Below are 22,161 nucleotides of genomic sequence, written 5' to 3'. Positions count from 1 at the left end.
AGAGAGATATCAGCACTCGCTGAAAAAAGCTCCCCCGTGACTCCTCGCCTGTAACGGCTATAATTACCTTTGTGCGCCATTGCTGGCCGGCCTGCTCCGATTACTGCGTACTCTCGGATCCACGCGGGTGACGCTCCCGTCGGCATCGAACTCACTGGCGGGATCGATCGCGGGGATGGATCGCGCGATCGCGAAACCGAGCGGACGCGACGCGGCGCGGAAACGCCGTCCCGGCGGGGCCCTTCGTCCTCGCGACACAACGGCGCTCTCGTTTGATATGCGGCGAACGCGAATCGATGCTCATCGCCGAGATGCTCGAGATCTGGTTTCGTCCATGTTCGGATGCTGACTGGAGGCATCGGGGCGCGTATAGGGCCAAGGGCCCCGACAGGATATCAGAAGAATAGAAAGGACCTACCGGCATGTGTGCCGGTAGAGGGGGCGATTTTTATACGAAACCCCCACTTTATGTCCTCGTCGTCCTCTCGCGCGCGCACTCTTCCTCTCCCTTCCTCTCCTTCTCTCTCCTTTTCCTCTCTGCCTTCTTTCCACCGGTCTCCTCTCCCTTCGGAAACCCTTCGCCTCGTTGGCTTTTCCTCATGGGGTAGCGAAGTTTTTCGAGTTTTAACCCCAACGTGTCCCACCACCACCGTGCGTTTCGTTCTGCTCGACGTGACCGAGACGCGTCTACGTGTACGTATAAAAGAGCCAAAATGGCGCCAGGCTCCGCGTAGCGCTGGTTTTTCATCCTTACGGGCCCTCTCCGGCCTGTCGTATCTCGCGTACATACGCGCGTCGTGAAAAAAACAAGACCGACGAGAAAAACGAACCCGTTTGCGAGCGGGCTGGATTCGAGACGAGCCAGGGGTAAAGGTCTCTCTCTCTCTCTCCCTCTCTCTCTCCCTCTCTCTCTCTCTCTCCCTCTCTCTCTCTCTCTCTCTTCGGGTCCATCGACCCTGTTCTCTCACAATCGGATCGATTTTTTTTTCGTCGGTTTCCTCCAATTTCTTTGGCCGTCTTTTTCGATCCAAGAGACTCCCTTCGTGCCCTCGATATCGCGAACGGTACCTCTAACGGGTCTTTGCTTTTCAAGCGAAACAGAGATCGAGCGTTCTTTTTTTTTTTTTACGCCGTCATTGACCTCGCCCCGAAGAGCGAGGGTGCGTTTGTGTACTGCTTGACCGCAGGTAGTCTTCTAAACGGTCGAATTGTACGGAAACATTATCGGTGATTAGCTCTCGTAAATGTCTCGTAAATGTTAAGGTTGTTAATCTCGTGTGTATTTGGAGAAGAGCGATGTTTAAATGAAATGACTGCACACGACATTTTTGGCTCTGAACAGCGCCCGAGCAGAGCCCGTCTCGTAAATACTGTAAAATATCGGACACAACGCGAGACTGCTTCGGTGCACATTTTATTTTGTTGTGGATAATCTCGTTCTTGAGAACAACAGTCATCACAAGCGAAAGACCGGGAAGACCGGAGGTCCAGGAAGTGTTTGTTGCTTTCTTCGTGGATTACCCCACGCGGTTCTACATATTTCATCAGCGCCGCACAAAATATCAAACGCTCCGTTGTAAAAGTGGAGAATTTCTTTCAAGATACGACGCGCGTGCGAATGTAATCCCGCCGCAAGCTTATTTCACGCAAAAGACGACGGTACGCGCAAACCATTACGACCGAGCCGGCGCTAATCACCTTCCCGTAAGCGTAGCCGAAATTACTCTCGACCGTCTCGAACGACGGTCCCTTACATCTCACGGGTGCCTTAGAATATAGATCGCATGAACGATCGCGTGATTAATTCGACGACTGATAGGTCGCCCGCTAAACGTGTAACTGGGCTTTAATAATAACACCGGGGCGCGCTCGCTCGCTCGCTCGCTCGCTCGCTCGTAGCTCGCAGCTCGCAGCTCGCAGCCGGCCGCCGGCGACGTGATTCATCCGCGGGAAACTCCGCTTCCGCGTCCAATAAATCGCACGAATTCCCGAAGAGCAGCGCTCCCGAGCTGGCGGAAAGTGGAGCACCTCGGCGGGCCGGCGGCCGAAATATCAGGCCGATCTCACAGACTGCAGCCGCGGGAATGCCTGGCGAACAAACGGGTGAAATCAGTGACCACTTTGGGTATCAGAAAGGCCCCGGGGAGATCGGAGCCGCTAGAAAACCGCGTTCCACTGTTCCTCGCCTCTCTCGGCCAGGCGGTTATGAGAAATATGAAATCTGGTTCTCACGGATTCTGAATGGGGTACAGGCCGTCTCGCTCGTCTCGCCGGCTCTCCCGCCGTCTCACTCCCGCACTCGCGCGATCGTCGCTCCACATGCGTATCGTGGGAGGATCTCGAGACCCGGGTCGCCCTTTGTCAGGCCGGCGGCAGGACATTGTCCATTGAGAAAACGGCCAAAACAGGTCCTAGAGAGAGAGTTGACCTGTGTCCCTTTCAATTGCGCTCTTTTCACGGGAAGGAGAGAAGAGAGAAGAAACCCCTTTCCCGATTTTTCATCGGAATAAATCGTGTGGGCATACACAGTTATGAAGAACTCTCTCGCGAAGAACCCATCCGTCCGTCCAGCTGCGCGTCCCGCAGCCGACGTAGACAGCGGGAGTGGAGCGAGCAGCGGGCTTGGACACTCGCAGGACGTTCCGGCTGGTCGTGGGCGTCCTGTCGTGCCCCCGTCATGTTTTCCAGAGTATTTCTCAGGCGTGCATGGTCATGCGTGGCCTTTAGCGTGGCACGACGCAGCGGCGCGTTTCACCTTTCGTGAGACTCGGCTTCGACGTTTCTCGCATCTTCGTGGACTCCTGGGAACATTGTCGTAGTCGTCGTCGTCGTCGTCGTCGTCGTCGTCGTCGTCGTTGTCGTCGTCGTCGTCGTCGTCGTCGTCGCGTCTCCAATCGCCGGCGCGATCGTTTTCACAACTGCGCGCGCGTTACGGCGGACGACGTGGGAAGACGAGCGGCGATACGGAACGGAAAAGTTCCGCGCGGTTTCGGTTTCAAAATTGAGACACCGAGTTAATTACAGGCGAATTAACTTCGCGCTAGATTCACCGGCGAAGGAATTGTCCGTTTCGTTCGATCGCGAGAACGAGATTTGACGCGACCACTTTTTAGCATCGCGGACAGATATACATCTGGTTATTTAATTGAAAGGACAAAGAAAAATCCTGAACCCAAATTTACAAGCGAGTACAGAATGGCCGCATTTTTTTTTTTTTTTCGCAAACACACAGGCTTTTCTCTTTTTAATTAGACTTTCGTCGATTTTATGGGAACGCTGCGCATTGTTAACCATGATCCGGTTTTACGCGCGTTTTGTAGCGAACAACCGGGCTCCCTCAAAGCGTCAATCCCGACACCAAGAAAAAGCGATATCGATTCGATCTTCTTTGTGCGATCGCGAGCGGCCGCAAGACAATGTGTCGTGGAAATGCCGACAGGCTTGCCGCGCGCGTTGTCGCGATATAACCCCATTCACACAGCGGGCACCGCGGACACGCGTCGGTTTTTCGTCCAATGATGATGGAACCATTGCGCGCTGGTGGTTTGCTTCCATGTCGGCCCAGCGTCGCCCGACAATGACGGAAAAACAAACGGCGGGCAACCCAGCAGCGGCAACAACGAGGATCGCCAATGGGAAACGCGACGAAACGCAAAGCGTAAAGCCGCGCTTGGCGGCTTTGTATTGTCCGGCACATCGCGGTTTCTCTGCCCTTTTCCCTCCCGCGTCTCCTTTCTCTCTCGCACTTGCCGGTTAATTAGAAAGTTCCGCGGTAAAGAGAGGAAAGAGGGGGGCGAGGCGGCGGGCGAGGGGAACGTGGGACGAGGAGGGGGGTGTGGAAGGCAGGCAGACTCCGGGGCTTCGTTGTTACATTATTCAAAACGTTCTACCTCCCTCCCTCTCCTGCCCCCGCCTTTCCCTTGCCGACCCCGCGACAACGACGCCCGCGACGAAACTCCGCGCGACTACACCGCGCAAAACATCCGAATGCGAACTTTTGACAACGCGCGAAGTGCCGAAACGTGTCACGCAAAATAATTAACGATCACGCGAGTTTTCTCGGGCGCGAATTAATGCGTGCGTTGCTCGCCGCCCGCTAAGCCCTCGTCGTCGTAATTTTCGAATTGTGCGGTGTCACACGGTAGTTGCGCGCGCCCGCCCGCCCGCCCGCCGCGTTCATGCTGACGCGCCGCGCGCGATTCGCCAAGTGACAGATTCATTCGCGGCTCGACACTTCGCGCCGCCGCCGCCGCCGCCGCCGTCGCCGCCGTCGCCGTCGCCGCTGCTGCCGTCGCCGCCGCCGCCACCGCCGCCGACACCGCCGAACATTTTGTTCCCAACTTTCCGCGGCGTAGCACCGGATCAAAACCATTATGTATTCTGCGTGTTAGCGCACCGCAGCGATATCGAGTTCACTCCGAGATGTGTTAAACCCTCGAGACCCCTGACAAGAGTAGCCCTCGAGCGTCTGGGCCGCGTCCTCTTCGCGCTATTTTTTATCCCCTCGTTTGGCAGCATCTGCGAGTATACGCGGCGGGCTTCGTTCGCTCGTTCGCGCGTCGTCCAAATTGATCGGCGGGGGCGTCGTGCGCCGACGTAAATTCACCCCGAAAGAGCCTTTGATCGGCATCGACGCGAACTATTAATCGCAATCACTCGTCGTCGCGAGCCCGTTAGCGCGTAACGCGCCGCGGCCATTGTCGTTTCCGCGCGTCGGGAGCGTAAACGTGCAAGAAATTATGACCCCGGACTCGTTTTCTTCTCTCTCTCTTTTTTTTTTTTTTTTTTTTCATAACAGCGATTCCATCGCGTCCCATCGCGGAGCCCCCTGCCGACCCGCCTCGCAATTGGTCCGGTGGCCGCAACAATGGACTCTCCTCGGCCAGTCCTTCGCGCTGCCGCGTCCCGATCAGGCTTAGGAGAAAAATCGAGAACCCCGCCGGGCGATTCTGTGCCTCGCGACCAATGGAGGGCCCTCGCGTTTCAAAGCTGCCGGCTTTTTCCATGTTTTACGCCGCCTTCGAGCCGCGCCACGAGCAATGGCCGGACGTGATTTCTCGCGTCGCCTTTTGTTTCGCCGTCTCGCCTCGGCCTCGTCTTTTTGACCAACGCGGCGCTCTTTTATGCCGCCCATTATCGCCTCGTTAAAGCAAATATCCGAGCCGGCCCGTCGACCCGAAAATCGCGTTCGACGCGGCGTCACTTCCCCTTCCTGCTTTAACCGGATACTCCTCGCGTCGTAGGTCGGCGGAGTTTCGACGTTGCAACATTCCACGGTGTAATTTCTAACTATGGCCTTCCGCAAGATTGAACCTCGTGCATTCATCCACTCGCGATAGAAATGTGAACAATACCAGCGAGTTCTTTGTAGTACAACTTGCCGGCAAGTTGTGTTCTTTTTTACAAATCTGACGATGTGACGATCGATGACGATCGGTGCGTTTAACAGACGCGAACGAGATTCCGCGCGAAACGTGCTTCGAAGAATACTCGACGGCTTGGCCGACACGGTAAGTTCCAGTGGTGATGCACGATAAAAATATCGTAACATCGAAGGGATCGAACTAAAGGACGCTTATCGGCATGACTACCGAGCGACTGCACACGGGACAAAGAGTCAATTCTAACTCGGAGCAACCCCATCGCGTCGTTTCCTTATAGCGAGCTCATAGCGCGGAGACATTAAGAGCGTGGGGACAGTTTCGGAGAAACTCGGTTGTTTCAGACACTTCCTCGGTAAATACGACTTCCTCAAGGTCCCGCCGACGTAACCGGGAGGCAACGAACCCGCCAGGTATCGAACGTGCGCCACGTCGCGTGAAAAGTAATCTTCAAGGACGCGGCCATTACACGCGGAGGACGGGGGATCCTTTTTCTTCCCTTTTAATTACGCGCTTCCGGTGTTTCCGAGCGCGCCCCGAGTGTTCCCATTAAGAAACGGGAAAGTAGCAGCCTCCCTGGTCGAAGTTTCCGACGACGGGGCAACGATCGCGCGCGCACGCCGCCGCGCCGGGCCGAAGGCGAGAAGAGAAGAGAAGAGAAGCGCGCATAACTAGATCCAACCTCGAAGCCGACACGACGAGTCCAAGGGAATATCTAAAAGCACCGCGTTCCTCCCTATTCCCCTGAACTTGGTCTCCAACGCGTCGTATTTATAGAATGCCGCGAGCCGTCGCGTATACGGCACCACGTGGTTTACATACGCGCGCCGGTCGTGGAGGATTAGATTATAACGGGTGGCCACGAGAGAGAGAGAGAGAGAGAGAGAGAGAGAGAGAGAGAGAGAGAGAGAGAAGAAGGGAAGCCCCCAAGAGCTGGCTCGTCTTGGCGTTCTATTGTAAATCTTTGGCGGACTTGCAGCCGTTGACTCTTGTTCAGTAGATTCTTCTAGCAGTACTCACTTGGTATGCGCAAAAATGATCATTATCGAACCGAAATAGGTCGTTGACTGTGAAAATCATTCTACAGACGCGTAGGATCTCATCGTCATCGAACTAGTTGCGGAACGCGCGGTCAATGTTCGACGGGAGACTGTGACGAGAGACGAATAATTGTAATTAGATTCCGTCTCGGTGACAGATACACTTGTGACCCGGTCGGGTCAGGTTCCTTCACTTCTCACGCGAAGGGAAGCGAGCCGGAGTGACCCTCGTCAGGTAAGCTGCGAGGTGTCGTGTCGATGATCGTCTCAGCCGGCCGGGCGACAGTCACCTTGCGAGTGGAAGGAGGCGCGTCGAAGTGACCCTTGGTCAGGTAGCCGATGGAGAGTCGCTGTATCTCCCTCCCTTCTCTCGCGACGCGACAAGTGAACGGCCGACAAAGCGTGTTATAATAGCGACAGATTAGGTTCCGAAAGGTGTTCACACCTTGGAAGGAGGGTCTCGGACAATGGTGGACAATGGAGCGGGAAACCGACACTGCAAACAACATAAATTTTCCTCGCAGCGCCTCGTCGCTCGGACAACGTAGCGCCCGGCTTACGAGAGCCAAGAACGGACCACCGTTCGTCTTCTTATTTACGAGTGCAACTCGATACCGGCAACGCGCTGCTTCTCTTCGGGCGCGTCCGTCCCTCTCGTCCTTCCCCGGGGAGACCACCGGCGGTCACCGTTGGGCGCGCGCTTGTAAATCCATTATCTTGAATAAAAGTCAAAACGACCCAATCCTCCGCGGAGGTCTATTCTGCCTCTATAGAGTCGCCATTTGCGGGGGCAAAATATTTTCGCTTACGGCGACGTCGGGACGGTAAACAGGGAATTATCTGCGGTCCGTTGTTGAAAATTACATCTCTCTTTCTCCCTCTCTTCTTTCCGTCTTTCTTTCTTCTTGACCTATTCAGTGTCTGAACTCTCTTTCTCTCTCTCTCTCTCTCTCTCTCTCTCTCTCTCTCTCTCTCTCTCTCTCTCTCGGTGTGAACGCGGCTTATTTTTCGTTCTGATGGACATGTCACCGGAGAATGAAACTGAGGTCGAAGTTCTTAGCGAGCTGAAGCGATCTTTGATTATCGCGTGAATATCTAACGACGATCGCCGCGACGCGAGGCCTCGGGAAATTGACTGTAATTTTCCGGCGTGCTATTCGCGCGACATTCGTCGCGCAAAGGGATGGCTATTCGCTCGCGGTTTCGCGATCTTAAACCCTTTTTAAGGGTTGTATCGCCGAGGCCAATAAGCCGGTTCGACGAACCTCGCGAACGAACCAGACGACATCGTATTTCAGCTGAAATTGCCCGACCGGCAGATTGGATGGACGATATACAGCCCCGTTGCCGAGTTCGGCAAAGACGTGGAGGAACTCTATCGACGTTGTCTGCCCTGGCGTCGGTCCTCTGTAGGGCTGGATTGAAGGAGAGTCCGATGAGTAATTAATGTCCGCCCTCCCCCCCCCGTGTGTAATCCCCGTTTTGTTCTGTGACTTTATCGGCGCTCGGGATCAGTATCAGAGGTCGCAGCTTCTTATCCCGCTCCTGCCCCCTCCATTGCCTCTGCTTCTTCCCGGGTATATTTAAGGGCTGATTAACACGGTGTGAAACAGCCGAGTTGACTTCGTTAGCGATCGGTTGAGTCTGTTTTATTCCATTTCCGCGGGACATCGAGACTGTGCTGACTTTTCCGTCGCTTTAGTCGAGATAGTCGAAACTCGCAAAACGGGAACGTTAATCGAAATATAATTGTTACCTCACGCTTGCTTTCTCTTTCTCTCTCTCTCTCTCTCTCTCTCTCTCTCTCTCTCTCTCTCTCTCTCTCTCTCTTCCCCGACTGGCCACATGGATTTGCCAGTGGAAACAAATTGCCAAGAATATCGTGCGCATCAACATTGCGTGATATCGACATGGTAATCATGAATAAATCAATGCGCTCTCGAGCAACAACTCTGTGCAATCTCCCTTTATGAAATCGATATCGCGTTACATGGCCAATCAAGTTGCGGCACCAATCGGGCGACATTAAAGTCGTCGGTGTCGAGCATCATCTCCAATTTGGAAAGCGTGATTCGTACGACCGAGAAAGCATCGTATCCCCCAAATATCGACGTGTCTCGTCGCCTCGTCGCGAGTGAGAATACACCGCGCTCGACAACCGCACGCGTCTTCGCCGCAGACGCGCGCTCACGAGCTTTTTTCGGCGGTCCCTTCGCTTTACCTGGTCGCGTGCTGGACCCGGGCGAAGGCGAAGGACAGCGAGAGCGAAGGAAAGAGATGACTAAGAGGGGCACGCGCGCGCGAGAAGACAAGTCCGGAGGAAAGGGTTCGCCACGCGCCCGGCGCCCCAAAGGTTAATCTAGGAAATCAAATCAAAGCGGTTTTTTTGGCCGAGGAGCGCGCCGAAGAGACGAGTCGGAGAAGCGAAAAGAGAGGACGGAGCTGTGGAGCAAGAGAACGAGGAGGAGGAGGAGGAGGAGGAGGAGGAGGAGGAGGTTGGCGGAGGGAAAGGAGAGGCGCGAAGGGGAGAAGGGCTTCTGACGGGCCGCATCAAAGACAATATTCAACGCGCACGCCGTATGCAAAAGGCGCATATGCCGCGCACGTGCCGGCGGAGGGGGGCGAAGCTTTAGCGCTCTGTTTGCTAAATAACGTTGCCGGAGAGAGTATCTCGAGACTAGATATCGGCCGCGCAAGAAAATCCTCCGCCGGGGTCAGCGGCTGTAATTGCGTTCTATTAAGCTTTGTCGCGGCGGCGCGGCGTCGCGAGAAAAGGAGAACGCCTCGATTAACAAACGCGCGACTATTAATTCGCATCGCGCTCTTTTTCTCTCTCTCTCTCTCTCTCTCTCTCTCTCTCTCTCGTTCTTAGCGCACTCGTATCCGCGTGTTCGATCGACGGAACGGTGTGTGCGACATGAGCGAAACTGTTTGCCGGGATATCCTGCTCGTGCACAATGGACGCGAGGACGTGCAGAAGACGTCTCGTGGCAGCTACGACGGAACGTCGCGTTTCAATTTGCCGAGAGTCGTGCACTCCACGGCTGCAAGTTTTTCTCCGAAAGACGACGCGTTTGAAGAAACGCCCGCTCGCGCCTGGTCGATGCAAAGGACGTACGTTAATACCTCGAGTGTTACGCGCTAACCGACCGGGCGATAACGCGCGTGCGCGTGCGCGCGCATACGGATCTTTTTGTATCGTGTATTTGCATTCGTGACATTTCTCGAACGCCGACAACGTTATCAGCGCGACGTACTTCTGGATGCGAAATTATATACGGCCGCTGACGCCGCGCGCGCGCGCGCGCGCGCGCGGCGAGGGAAATGTTAAGGCCATCTTTCATATTTATCGCGCGACTTTTGTGCGCAAATTCTGAATTACAAGACATCGCCGCGATCTAACGCCGTAAATCACTCGCCGTTCACGCGTTTTGTCTTTGTCTCGGCGCGCGATAACCGCGCACAATGTCTCCCAGTCAATACGACGCTCGTAGGTATTCCGGATAATCTCCGGGTCGCGCGACAGCGCCGTAAGTGCCTTCAACGGTGCTAACCTTTAAAGGCCGAATGATCAGTTAACTGACCAGCCCGCATAGTCATTCATCGTCGAAAGGTTATTAAACTGACCACGCACTCGCCGCCCATTCGTGTTTCGCGGTTTGCTGCGAGCGCGATAATTATCGCGTGAGCGTCGCACGTCCGCACGTCGATGCACGAGCGCGCGCGCGGTCGCTTTCTTCTCCTCTCCTACCTCTCGAGGTTGCCCCGCGCGCGCGGACTAGCAAGGAACGGCGCGATTTTCCCCTCCGAACCGTAAATTCCCCATTAATATCGTTCGCCTTATCGACGTTATTAATTTTCCTCCAAGCGTCGTCGTGTCGTGTCGCGTCTATTTCATCACCGGCGGAATCGTCCGAAAGCAAAATCAAGCGGCCGTCGTCCGCCTCAAACGCTCGTAGATGATTTCCCGCGCCGTGGCTGCGCACGGGAGAGGCATTTATTCCGAGAATTTTATCGGATTCCGTGTACTAGCGTGCTCTTTCGGCGATCTCCGCGACATTTACGCCACGAAGTAATCACCGACGATTCTCTCTCGACGTGTCTCGAAGCGCTGACGTTGAGCATCGACGAAGCGAGAAAGTGCTCGCCCCGGTGTCGGAAGGTGAGAAGAAATCGGTAAACGCTCCCGTGCCGCTTTTGCACAGCACGCGGTTATGAATGGGAAACTGATCGCACGATGGGACGTATTTGCCGTTCGATGCACGCAAGTAAATACGTGGACCATTTACCGACGCCGATCCATGTACGTACGTAGGAGAGAGAACACTGAGAGAGAGAGAGAGAGGAGAGAGAGAGAGAGAGAGAGCGAGCAGGTAATCGAGGCGTAAGCAGCCAATGTACACATCGCTTCGAGGAAGAGGATAATCCCGGGTTTGCAAACACGAATTTAAAGCCTCGGACTTGAAGACGCGTGCGAACGCGACGGCACGCTCAGCAGCGGCCACGAAATCCGCTAATTAGCGCGATCGAGCAAGGGCGGCGCCCGGAAAAACACTCTATCCTTCGGCGATCGATCGATCGGCTCGCTCAGCGCCGAGCAGTCCGCCGACCGTGTGAAAATTTCACTCCCAAAGAGACTCGAGTCGCACTTGACGTCGACGAGAACTCACCTGGTCGCAAGCGTCGCCGCCGGTGCCGCCGGTATCGAGCCGCGGCGGTGCGACGAGGTGTCATTCGCCGAAATGACGCACATCCGCCCGTCATCATCAAGCGTGTCATCTTTAGTCGGGCGTCGATCGATCGAGATGAGTTAGTTAAATGGCCATTTTTATTTCGTGACCGCCGCCCGGCGGAAAGAAAGAGAGAGAAAGAGAGGGAGAGGGCGGATGCGCCGGCAGTTTGCGATCGCACGAGTTAAGGGGAAATTGAACTCGAAATTTCGCCGGACGTGCGTGTCATGAAAGCGACTGGCCGACTGGGAGCTTCGACTGGGGACTTCAAGGGAGGTACCTCCGATCTTCCGGCACTGGCACTGTCGTCCGCCGCAGATAGGCGAAATCGCAGAATCGCGGCATTACCCACATTGTCGTTTCTTCTCCCCCCTCCCCTCCTCCCCCCCCTCTCTCTCTCTCTCTTTCTCTGTGTGTGTGTAATCACAGCGATCGATCAATCATGCTTCTTTGCGTCGGTGCCGTCTGTCTGTGTCTCAGCAGCCGCGTGGAAGCGCGTGTCATTGATCGTCACTCGCGGATCTACATGGTCTCCTCCATTGATTCATCGGCCACGACGCAGCGACCATGATGAAGCTTCCGGAACCGCCAACAGGAATGATCGGGACGCGCAAGGGGGTAATCGGTGCCGAGAAATATTCCGGTATCTTTTCGCGGCGGCGTCATCGCGCGAACTAAAGAATATCGCAGTTGTAATTAAGAAAACGGAGCCGCCGTCGTCGCCGGCGTCGCTACCGCCGCCGTCGCCGCCGCCGCCGCCGCCACCGCCGCCGCCGCCGCCGTCGCCGCCGCCGTTGCTGTGCTCCGTGGGGGCGAGGGGGTGCTTCACAGGGAAGTCGCGGGGAAGGCGGGTGGTGTCGACGGGGGGTAGTAGCCGCGGGGGTGGAAAAGTCTCTGAAAAACGCGCGCATGACAATGCCGCCCTTCCTAACCCACCCCGTCCTCCGCCGCACTACCACCTTCTTCTCCTCCTCTTTTCCCTCCGCCTCCCCCGTCGTCGCCGCCGCCGCCGCCGCCGCCGCCACCGCCACCTCCATCTCCTCCTTCTCTCTATCTCCTTTTCCACCACCTTCGCCGCCTCCACAAGCTTCGCTTGGTGGGGGCTGTCGCGAACTAATTAAAAATTCAGCCGACGACGAGTTACCCGAAGACGTTGGCCTTCCATCCCTCTTTTCCCTCTTTCGCTCTCGTTCGACCTCTCCTTCCGCCCCTGATTCATTCACTCACACATACACACACACACACACATACACTCTCTCTCTCTCTCTCTCTCCCCCTCCCTCTCCCTCTCTCTCTTCCTCTCACTCTCCCTCTACCCCCGTCTTATCCTTCGCTCTCTCGCACTTAACTTTCTCGCGCCGTTCGTAGCTTTTTTACCTTCTCTCCGTCGGCCACGCGACCGCCGATCCTTTTCACTCTTTTTTCGTCGCGCCGCCACGAGGAGCGGCCGCGCGCGCTCACCTCATCGACAGGTTGCCCTCTTCATCCGGACGCGAGTTGGCCGAGGGAAGCGAAGAGTTAATTACCGGATCGCGACCGGAGTGCCAGATCGGTGCGGAAAACTTGCATTATGACCAGCGTATTCAATCTCTTTCCGTGAATCCCCCCCGTGAGCGTCGTTCGCCGGGGAATTAATCGTGAGAAATGCAGATATCGAGCTGGGCTTCTCTCTCATGCGTCGGCCACCCTTGTCGTTTCTCTCCGCTCTTCTCCTCCTAGCCGCACGTCTTGTTTCGACGTGGTACGCGCGTCGCAACGCCGACGGTAGAGAATTGGGGACGTATATAAAATGATTAGGATCGAAATGGAGCGTGCCGGACTTGCGTGACTCGATTGAAAACGATTTACGGCGATCCGTGATCGGATCGACCGGGAAGGATTTGCGGGCCGCCGATGATCGCCGAGAGTTCCTCGTTACAAATGGCACGGATTTGTCGACGGCGGTTAACAACTGCGCGCGAGCGATTGGTTTTCATCTGTTCACTCGGCGAAAACGTGGAATCGTCGCGTCGGGCGGGTCGCGACGACAAATCGATCGGATCTTGCATGCGATTATGTCCCTAATTAACGACGCTGCCTCGTCAATACTGATACGCAGAGTAAATACCGAAACTCTGGTAAAAGAAGCCAACAGATGTCAAATGCGCGAAAAGTGTGGGGACACCGCGCGGTCTCGAGCCGTGGAGAGGCTCCTCGACACGATTCTCTTTATAAACGATACGCGCGCGGGCGCGCGGTAATTGTTGAATTCTTTTTCTCTTTTTTTTTTTCTTAACAGCGTAGAGGAAAGATCAGCGCGTGAAAAGTACACGATAATACGCGTCAATCGCATTACAGAGAGAGAGAGAGAGAGAGAGAGAGAGAGAGAGAGAGAGAGAGAGAGAGAGAGAGAGAGAGAGAGAGAGAGAGAGAGAGAGAGACACTCCTCGCACAGGCAAACAAATGTTTGTGTTTTGGACGGCGGGTTCGTTGGGATTTAAAAGCAGAATCGATCCGACGAAGTTCTCGTCGTCGGGTCGATGTTGTTTATCGATGGATTTTGTGAGAATTATTATCCTAGAGATCCTGCTGATCTCCGTCTCTCGATTCTGCTTCTCGCAGGAAGAAACGAACGCGGGTAGATTCGAACCGATTGACCGACAAGTCGACAAGATCACTGATCGAAATGGCATGCATTTGTCGACGATGCGGTAGAATTTTAATTAATAATCCGACACTCCAATCTCTCTCGTCTCAAGCGCTTCGAAACCAGCAGAGTTCCTCATTGACAGAAACCTCGACGATGTACTATCAAATATTGTATTTAATCGCACACGATTACACGCGATAAAGAGCGACGACGACGAGAACCTGAAGGGGGAAAACATCGTAAAAGTGGGCAAAGCTTGACGATTTTAATAACTTGCTTCGTCGCTCCGCTCAACCGCGTGGGACAATAAACTCGCTCATAAACTCTAAATCATTGTCACATGATTTTCTGCCCGCCCGTACTCGCGGTGCGATCTGTGTGTATGTGTGCATGTGTGTGAGAAAGAGAGAGAGAGAGAGAGAGAGAGAGAGAGAGAGAGAGAGAGAAATCACGCGTTCAATCATTTCGACGGTTGCAACCGTCGGTAGCGACGCGCGAGCGTTTCGCCTCGTTCTAATTGAATTCAAAACAATTCGACAAGTGACCGATCATCATTGCGGACGTGTCCGGAGAGAAATTCTCTCTTTCTCTCTGTGTCGGGTCTCTTCTACAATACCCTTAACGATGCTTTCGGCTAACGGAGCTCTCGCGAAACGTAAACACCAAGAGTGATGATGGTCTTGAGGTCTCGTGTCGGCCGACGGGCAAGCGCGTCGTCTTGCGAGAATGCGACTTTTTGTCGTCACTCACCTTGCGCGATCCTGACCGCGGGCATTTTGATCCTCATGGTGGCGTTCGCGATCTTCGGTCCTCGTCGCGTCGCACTGTTTCTTGGAGAACGAGTCTCAGCTCCGGCTGTTCGGGACGGAAGGGGATTGTTGTTGCAATTGCAATTGCAGTAGTTGTTATTGTTGTCGTCGTGGTCGTCGTGACCGTGGACCAAGGACCGATCGTCGTCTTCCGAGCTCCAGGATCACATCCGCGGGGACGAGATGAGGAAGGAGGAAGCGACGAGCGCACGTCGGCAGCAGAACAGCAGGACAAAGAACCCGATCACGATCGTCGTCGTCGTCGTCGTCGTCGTCGTCGTCGTCGTCACGCTTCCGCCCTCCTCCCTCTCACCTCGACCACGCGTTTTCACCCCCCGCGAGAGAGTCCATCCGATCTCCCGTGTGTGTGTGTTTGTGTGTGTGTGTGTGTGTATGTGTGTATGTGTCGTGACACTCTTTTGCCCTCTTCTCCTCTTCCCTCACGAGGACACCGCGTGTCCCGTCCTGTCACGCGACTCGTGTTCGCGCTTTCTTCGCGCCTCCGGACGTGCGCTATCCGACACGTCGGTGTAGAGCACTTGGTCACACCGCAACCTGGACGCACTTGTTCGTCAACTAATGTCGGTCCTCATGTTCCTCGTCGGTCGCACTCGTCGACCGCGCCACGTTCACCACCGTGAGGAAATCGCACGACATACGGCACCGCGACTCGGCTCGAGCGATCAGCGCTGTAATTAGACAGACAGACGGTGGACGAATCGACTGACTGAGCGAACAAACGAACGAACGAACGAACGAACGAACGAACGAACGAACGGACGAACGAACGAACGAACGGACGAACGGACGAACGGACGAGCGAGCGAGTGAGTGACTAACTGACCGGAGCGGTCCGCGCGCACAGATGCGGGACGATGTTTGCGGGCCCGTCCGCCGGGAACGGTGGCACCTTCGCGATTGACAGTAGTCCCGCCGTCGTCTCGCCGCCGGCCGATCTCCCAGTGCGACACCTCCGCGAGATGTACCGACACGCGGCGAGGCACACCGGAGGTGTGCTTCGTCACACCGCGGACGCAGCGGGTCCTCCTCCTCGCCGCGGTCAACAGAGTTCACAAGTAACAGTAGCAGCAGTCACTCGGTTCTGCCGGTGAACGCGGCAAGTCCCACGGCTCGAGACGTTCCCCGTTGACCACTCGCTCCGCACTGCTGCCTCGCCTCGAGCCGCCGATGCGGCGACGGTAACGAGGGAAAGAAAAGGGGGGCGATACAAACAAGTCCGAAAAGCGTCTCGTCGCGCCGCGAGTGTCCCGCAGAGTCGCGCGGCGCGATGTTTCGCGCGAGTTCGATGAACCGGACCACCGAGACGCTCGTCGTCGTCGCCTGGCGGTATCCCTCCGGATACCTTTGACGTCTTTCTTTCTTTCTCTCTTTCTGTCCCTCTATCTATCTATCTACCTCTCTCTTTCTCTCTCTCTCTCTCTCTCTCTCTCTCTCTCTCTCTCGCGCGCGCGCGCGCGCCTTTCCGTTTCTCTATTTTTAATTATCAGCTGTCAGCATGGAGCACCCACGGTCGCTGGACCACGCGCGATCACGGTGACGCGACGTCGGCGTGCGACATCGCGTCGTCGACGACGTACGGCCTCGGCGGACTGTTGTTGTCGTCGTCTGATGCGGCCTGACGGCGCGGGTGTTGGATGTCTGATGCCCGGCGTGGACCAGAGCGACGACGGTCCAGCATGGGTCGTATCGCCGAGTGGACTGTGCCGGACTGTGCGCGCCTCTAGTCGTGCCGTGCGGGACCTGGTGTGTGTCGGGCACTGCGCTCACTTCGGAGGCGCTCGGTTCGCCTCGGCGCCGAGGCCGGACACCCCACGCGCTCTCGGGGTAGTTTTCACCCCCGTGGTGGGGGCAATTCTCTCCCCCTCTCTCTCTCTCTCTCTCTCTCTCTCTCTCTCTCTCTCTCTCTCTCTCTCTCTCTGTCTTTCTCTCCTTCTCTCTCTCTCTCTCTCTCTCTCTCTCTCTCTCTCTCGCGCGCCTTCTCTCCCTTCGCCACGCTCCTACTCCACACCCTCCCGTGCCCCGCTTTGCTCTCATTCTCTTTCTCCCTCCCACTCGCGCGGTCGCTGCGGAACGTACGTACACATACGGAGTCACTCACACAGCTCCACGTGCTCGTCTCTCCTCGTCCATCGTCGGCCTCTCCGATCCGCTCCTCTCCCTTCCAGCTCTCCTCTCGCTCACCGACACTCCGGTGTCCCGGCGTCGGCCGTCCTCGTCATATCGCGGAGAGATACCCGCGAGGAGAGAGAGAAAGAGAGTTAGAGTTAGAGGGAGAGAAGGAGAGGGAGAGAGAGAGAGAGAGAGAGAGAGAGAGACTGGCTTCTTGTCTCGCGGGTACCTTCGCCGTGGCGGGTGGAGGGAGAAAGGCGCGCTTTTTCCAAAACGCAACCCTTCCTTCGCGCTGCGGCGCGAGAACGCGGCGGACACGATTTTCCGACGCGCTCCAACGGACGAGCGAGAGCCAACGGTCCTGCATCCGGCGTGAGAGAAGCCGCGTGTGAGATGCGCACACGGGGAAGATGTGCGTTGAACCGATGTTTTTGTTGAATTCTTTTAACTGGCATGAGTAATATTGCGCGATACACGGAGAAGAGAGAGAGAGAGGGCTATGTTGAAAACTGAGCGAAAATGGAACCGGGGAATTAATGGGTTCGTTCGAGTCTCCTCGTCGAGTCGACGATTCCAACGATATGTAACACATGGAGGCAATTCGGTGGTCATGACGTGGTTGTAGCGGTCAAAATGGCCAGCAAAGTTGGGTGCTCGAAGGTGACCGGTGACGCAGCGACTAGCCATCGGTCAGCAGGCAGCTCACGCGGCCTCGCGGTCTCGGCGCGGCTAACTTGGTTTTATCTTTTTGTTCTCCACGACTCAAATGGCCGATGTGCGGTCACTCGAATGGTCGAAACACGTCGTAGGTGTTTCAGACGCTGTCCTCGGCCAACCGAGGCCTTCTGGTTAGTGAGCCACAATGACACTTACCTTTACGTTCTGTGGAAGGTTGAGTTAACATCGACAATGAGCGAACAAGACGCACTTGATGCTTGGAGAAAACAGACTTTCTGTTATCATTTTTGTCAATCATTCTGTACACGCGAACGAGTAAAAAATTAATATACAAGCAAAGTCTTCGGCAATTCGTGGCGCCGCCGGTGTAATTACCTGCTGACCTGCTGAGGTGCCTAAATTATCGCGATAATCCCCAAATGTATTAATATGTATTAATATGAGGGCGATGCCAAGTTTTCGTTGCTGATCGTCTCGCCGCATTCCGCATTTGTTACATCGATGATTCCCCTCCGCGGCCACGGCGCAATGTTCGTCGCGCGTGACAAATTGCTTCAAGTTATTCCGACCGGTCGCGAGAAGTTTTATGAACATTAAGACTTCGGCTACAGTGCGCGCATTAACAGATCTATCTCGTGCGTTCTCGTTACTAATTAATCCGAGTCGCAATTAAAGCATCGTTGGAACATGACGCGCTTCCTACATCGCCATTGAAGCAGGAACGTGAGATGAATGAGGAAAACGCGGGTATAAGTAAATAATGCGGATAAGATGATAAATTCAGGTACTTTCTACGGCGTCCGAATTAATATCACCCGAAACTGTTTCGCTTTCGCTTTGGTTCTCGCGGCCGTTATGCCGCTTCATTACGAGAGCGGGGCTCTCCAACTGTTAAAAAAGCGTCGCCGCGCGTCGCGCGACGCGCTGCTGCTAAATGCATCGGCCGCGACCACATTTACGGAGCGATCTTACCGGGAGCGATGCGCGCTCGTCGTCGTCGTCGTCGTCGTCGTCGTCCCTCGAACTCGCCGTAAACACGTAGCGTCGAATCGCGGAGAAAGCGGAGTGCGGAGGAGCACACAGGAGTACCTGCTCTCTCACATTAATTATTCCGCGGCTAAAACCCCCTCATTCTACTGTGTGTGGGATCGATATCCGCGACGCGGATCTTTCCACGCTGGGATTATTCGTCGGAGGATCTCGATCCTGCGGCTAGGCAAACGGGATAAGGAATGGAACAAGGATAGACGGACGGCGAGAGAAAGAGACAGAGAGAGAGAGAGAGAGAGAGAGAGAGAGAGAGAGAGAGAGAGATGGAGAGAGGGAGAGAGCTAGCGAAGGAGAAGGAGAGGATCCGCATAGAAAAGAGAAAGAGATATGGGAGGGGGGTAGAAAGGAAAGAGACGGACGCGGCGGAGAGTCTCGCATTATTCTGGATCCGAGACGTTCATCCGTCTACAAAGAGAAGCGGTGGTCGCGATAGGAAGTTCGAAGTTTCAAAGGAAGCGTGTGTATAGCTCGCGCCAGTACGTATCTTACGCATCCGTGTATTTTACGTATTACATATATAACGTCGCATCTTTCTCCTCTCTCTCTCTCTCTCTCTCTCTCTCTCTCTCTCTCTCTCTTCCTCTCTAGCTCTCTTTCTTTCCTTCCCCTTCACCTCCGGTCCACAATGACGGACCACGCGATACGATGCGCCCTTTAATTTTCCGCCGGGGCAGGGCGGTCTCCTTCCTACTTTCCTCAAGTTGAGCGGCGCGGAGGACAGAAGAGAGGAGAGCGCCGAAAATGTTTCCCAGGCTCCAGACGTGGCCCGTCCTCGGCCTGTTACTCGGGGAGGAGGTTCTGAAGTGACTTTTAACAATCCCGAAAAATTATCTGCTGCGGAGGCCGTGAGCGATCCCGGTCTCCTGGACAGTGTTCCGTGGACCTGTCCGGCGTATCTGGATCGACCAATCTGGGAAAGAACGTAAAACGTGGCCGGGGAGGAACGTCGTCGCTCCGATCGATATTTCCCTCTTCTTTTTCCTTCTTTTCTCTGTTTTTTATCAGTCACTGTAGTGAATTTTACACTTGACGTGACACGTGGTTTTTTGAACTGTCCGCCGGCGGATGCAATTTGAAAGTCTCTTACAAGAATCTCGACGGAATGTAAAAATAGCGGCGCGACGGTTTCTATCTTGGAGGGTCCGATTGCAGACGAGAGCCGCACCAGAGAGCGCGCCTCACTTTTATATCATTATAATTTGATGAGATATTTCTGCAATTCTTCCTTCCACACCGGGCGAAAAGAGACATTTTTATGGTGATCAGCCACCGCGTCATGTCGAATTTCTCAATCCCTTGAGCGGATCGCCCAAGTAACGCACGCACGGTGCATATCGCGAGCGGTACGCGCGCACCGAACGAGCGCGAGTGGTGAGCGACAGGACGACTCTCACGGTGCGCTCGCACCGGCCGCCGGAGATTAACGAATGCCGGATCGCGCACGCGGCCGAGGAAAGTTTTCGTCGCGCAATTTCGCGAGAGCGAAATTTCGCGGGGCATCGCCGCGCGACGGCAGGACCGCGGGCGCATCTATCCGATGCGCCCGCCAATTTATATTCGCCGCATCCAGTTTGGATATCTTATTTACGGCAGCGCTAGATAGATAGTATCGCCCGTTCGGAATGCATAAGTTATCAAGCGGTTTATTACGGGCACACATGCCAGGGTACTCGCTTTGACTCGCTTGCGCTGACGGCAGAGCAGACGAGAGCCTAGGAGGAAGGCGGAGCGAGAGGCGAGAGAGAGAGAGAGAGAGAGAGAGAGAGAGAGAGAGGAGAGTATGTGTGTGCGCACTCCAAGTGCACCTCGCACGTATCCCGAGGAAAGGCAGCGATCCGTTGACCCGTGTGAAACTCCCACATTCATTACCGCGGGGCCACTGTATTCTAGACGACCGCAAGTTCATAGAATTTTTCCGCGCTGTGTGTCTCGACGCGTCCCGCGTCTTGCCTCGACTCTCGTCCGCGCGCGAACGCTCGGCCGCCGGCCTGGAAGGGCGTTCTCTCCGCGAGAAAATGGGTGAATCGAAGGGGGGATCGACAGGAAGTCGTTCCTGGAGATTATAAATGCCTAATCTTCGGTGTCGGAGATGGTTCTGAAAGTTTCAGCTTCGCCCCGTTTATTTCCGACATTCACGCGACCGCGATGTCTGAGAGACCGACCGCGGTGAGGAACGCGGAGCGAATGTTTTTCGCGAGAGATCCGTGACGTTAGCGTTCACCGTAGCCGGCTGGACACGTTATTCGTACGTTACGTATCAGGATGACATTCTGTAAGTGGTATCTAATTACATCGCCGCGATCGTTTCTGCGAGAAGCGGCGGAGCAGTCGTCGCCCGGAAAGACAGGAAATTCAATTGCGCAGGACAAATTTCTCGCGCGTTCCATCCGGCGTCGCGGCGGCCTCCTGCGAAGTGTTCTCCCGCCTTTTTTTCGCAGTCGAAGTAGCCAGACGCGCGCGCGCGCGCGGTCTCGCCGCGCGAGAGGACACGTGTCTCCCATATATCGATGCGCGCGCGCGCGTTCGTCTAGTTAAGTGAAACAATACCAACAGCTTGTGATAAAGCACTCGTCACGCGCCTAGCGAAGTGTGTCGTCGGTACGGCCACCGGCTGATCCGCGATAGCACAATGGGACACGCGCCTCGTTAGATGACGCGTCCTCTCGGACGCCAGTTCCTCGCCGAGTGTTTCGACAAACGCCGCTGCGGCTTCCTGCCGACGCGTCGTCCCGATCGATTACGACGTAACGAACGTCTCCTGGCGGGAAGTGCAGGAATACGCTCTCGATAACTCGGCGTCGCTTCCCTTTTCGGCCGGAGAAGCGTCCTCCGGAGGTCCGCCGGCCTCACCCGGACTGCAGCGATCATCTATCCCGGCCGCACATCCGACAGATGCGTCCGAACGCATCCTCCGTGACGAAGAGACGAAGAGCGCGAGCTCAAGGAGGGACCCTCCGTGTCGCAGGACGTTAATTTCGGACACCCGTTACAGGGAGACGAGCCAAACGTCCAAAGGGTGAAAAAACCGCTGCGTGGACCGTCTTGGTGACGATGCCCGCGCGTTATCCTCCTTCTCTGCCCCCCTCGTCGCCCCTACCCACGACCTCTGCCCTAACAACGCATCCTGTTCGGGGTTTTAAAGATTATTTTTACTTCGGGACAAAAAAGATCTGTCTGGCGACTCGGCGACGTGCACATGTGCCTCACACCGAACGACGACGACGACGACGACGACGACGACGACGACGACGACGTCGACGACGACGACGGCGACGACGGCGACGACGACGACGACGGCGACGGCGACGACGGCGACGATGACGACGACGACGACGACGACGACGACGGTGACGGCGACGACGAAGAAGACGACCAAGGCAACGACCAAGGCAACGACGGGGCGAAGAGAAAGAGGTTCAATGGTTTCGGCCGCGCTCCCGTTGCCCGCGTCCAGCTTTCTTCGTGGGAGTTTATCGTCTCCTCCCCGCGGTCCGCGCTCACTCTCCGGTCCCCCTTGACGCCACCGTGAAAAGAGGAACGGGAGGTCCAAAGATAAAAGCAAAACGCTCCCCAGAGCGACTGCGCGCCGACTGGCTGGTATATCGGTGACCGGAGATGGTCAAGGGATCGCTCTCAAGCCGCACTGCGGCCCTTCGACTTGTCCCGGCCCAATTTTTTCGGCGTTTCAGCCTAATGGGCAGTCTGAGAGAACTT

At 55.6% G+C, this 22,161-nt stretch overlaps 1 protein-coding gene across 3 annotated transcripts in view; it reads right to left on the bottom strand.

Moving 5' to 3' along the window:
- Cph (BCL11 transcription factor chronophage) overlaps positions 1-16,387 on the bottom strand; it is a 39,201-nt gene extending 22,814 nt beyond the window's left edge. Inside the window, exons 1-2 of one of the 3 annotated variants that reach the window (XM_025307263.1) lie at positions 15,434-16,387; positions 14,531-15,278 (exon numbers count right to left, since the gene is read on the bottom strand). In XM_025307263.1, coding sequence (XP_025163048.1) covers positions 14,531-14,567 — 37 coding nt within the window. In that variant the 5' untranslated portion in view covers positions 14,568-15,278; positions 15,434-16,387. Of the gene's footprint in view, positions 1-67; positions 914-14,530 lie in introns of those variants that run through there. The other 2 variants (XM_025307262.1, XM_025307261.1) reach the window with 2 other exon arrangements.
- Between the last annotated feature and the right edge of the window lie 5,774 nt (positions 16,388-22,161).

This window comes from Harpegnathos saltator, unplaced genomic scaffold (genome assembly GCF_003227715.2).
Source record: "Harpegnathos saltator strain DR-91 unplaced genomic scaffold, Hsal_v8.6 scaffold844, whole genome shotgun sequence".
Classification (NCBI taxonomy): domain Eukaryota; kingdom Metazoa; phylum Arthropoda; class Insecta; order Hymenoptera; family Formicidae; genus Harpegnathos; species Harpegnathos saltator.
The sequence above is the reverse complement of the archived record's forward strand: the minus strand, read 5'-3'. Positions and strand labels throughout refer to the sequence as shown.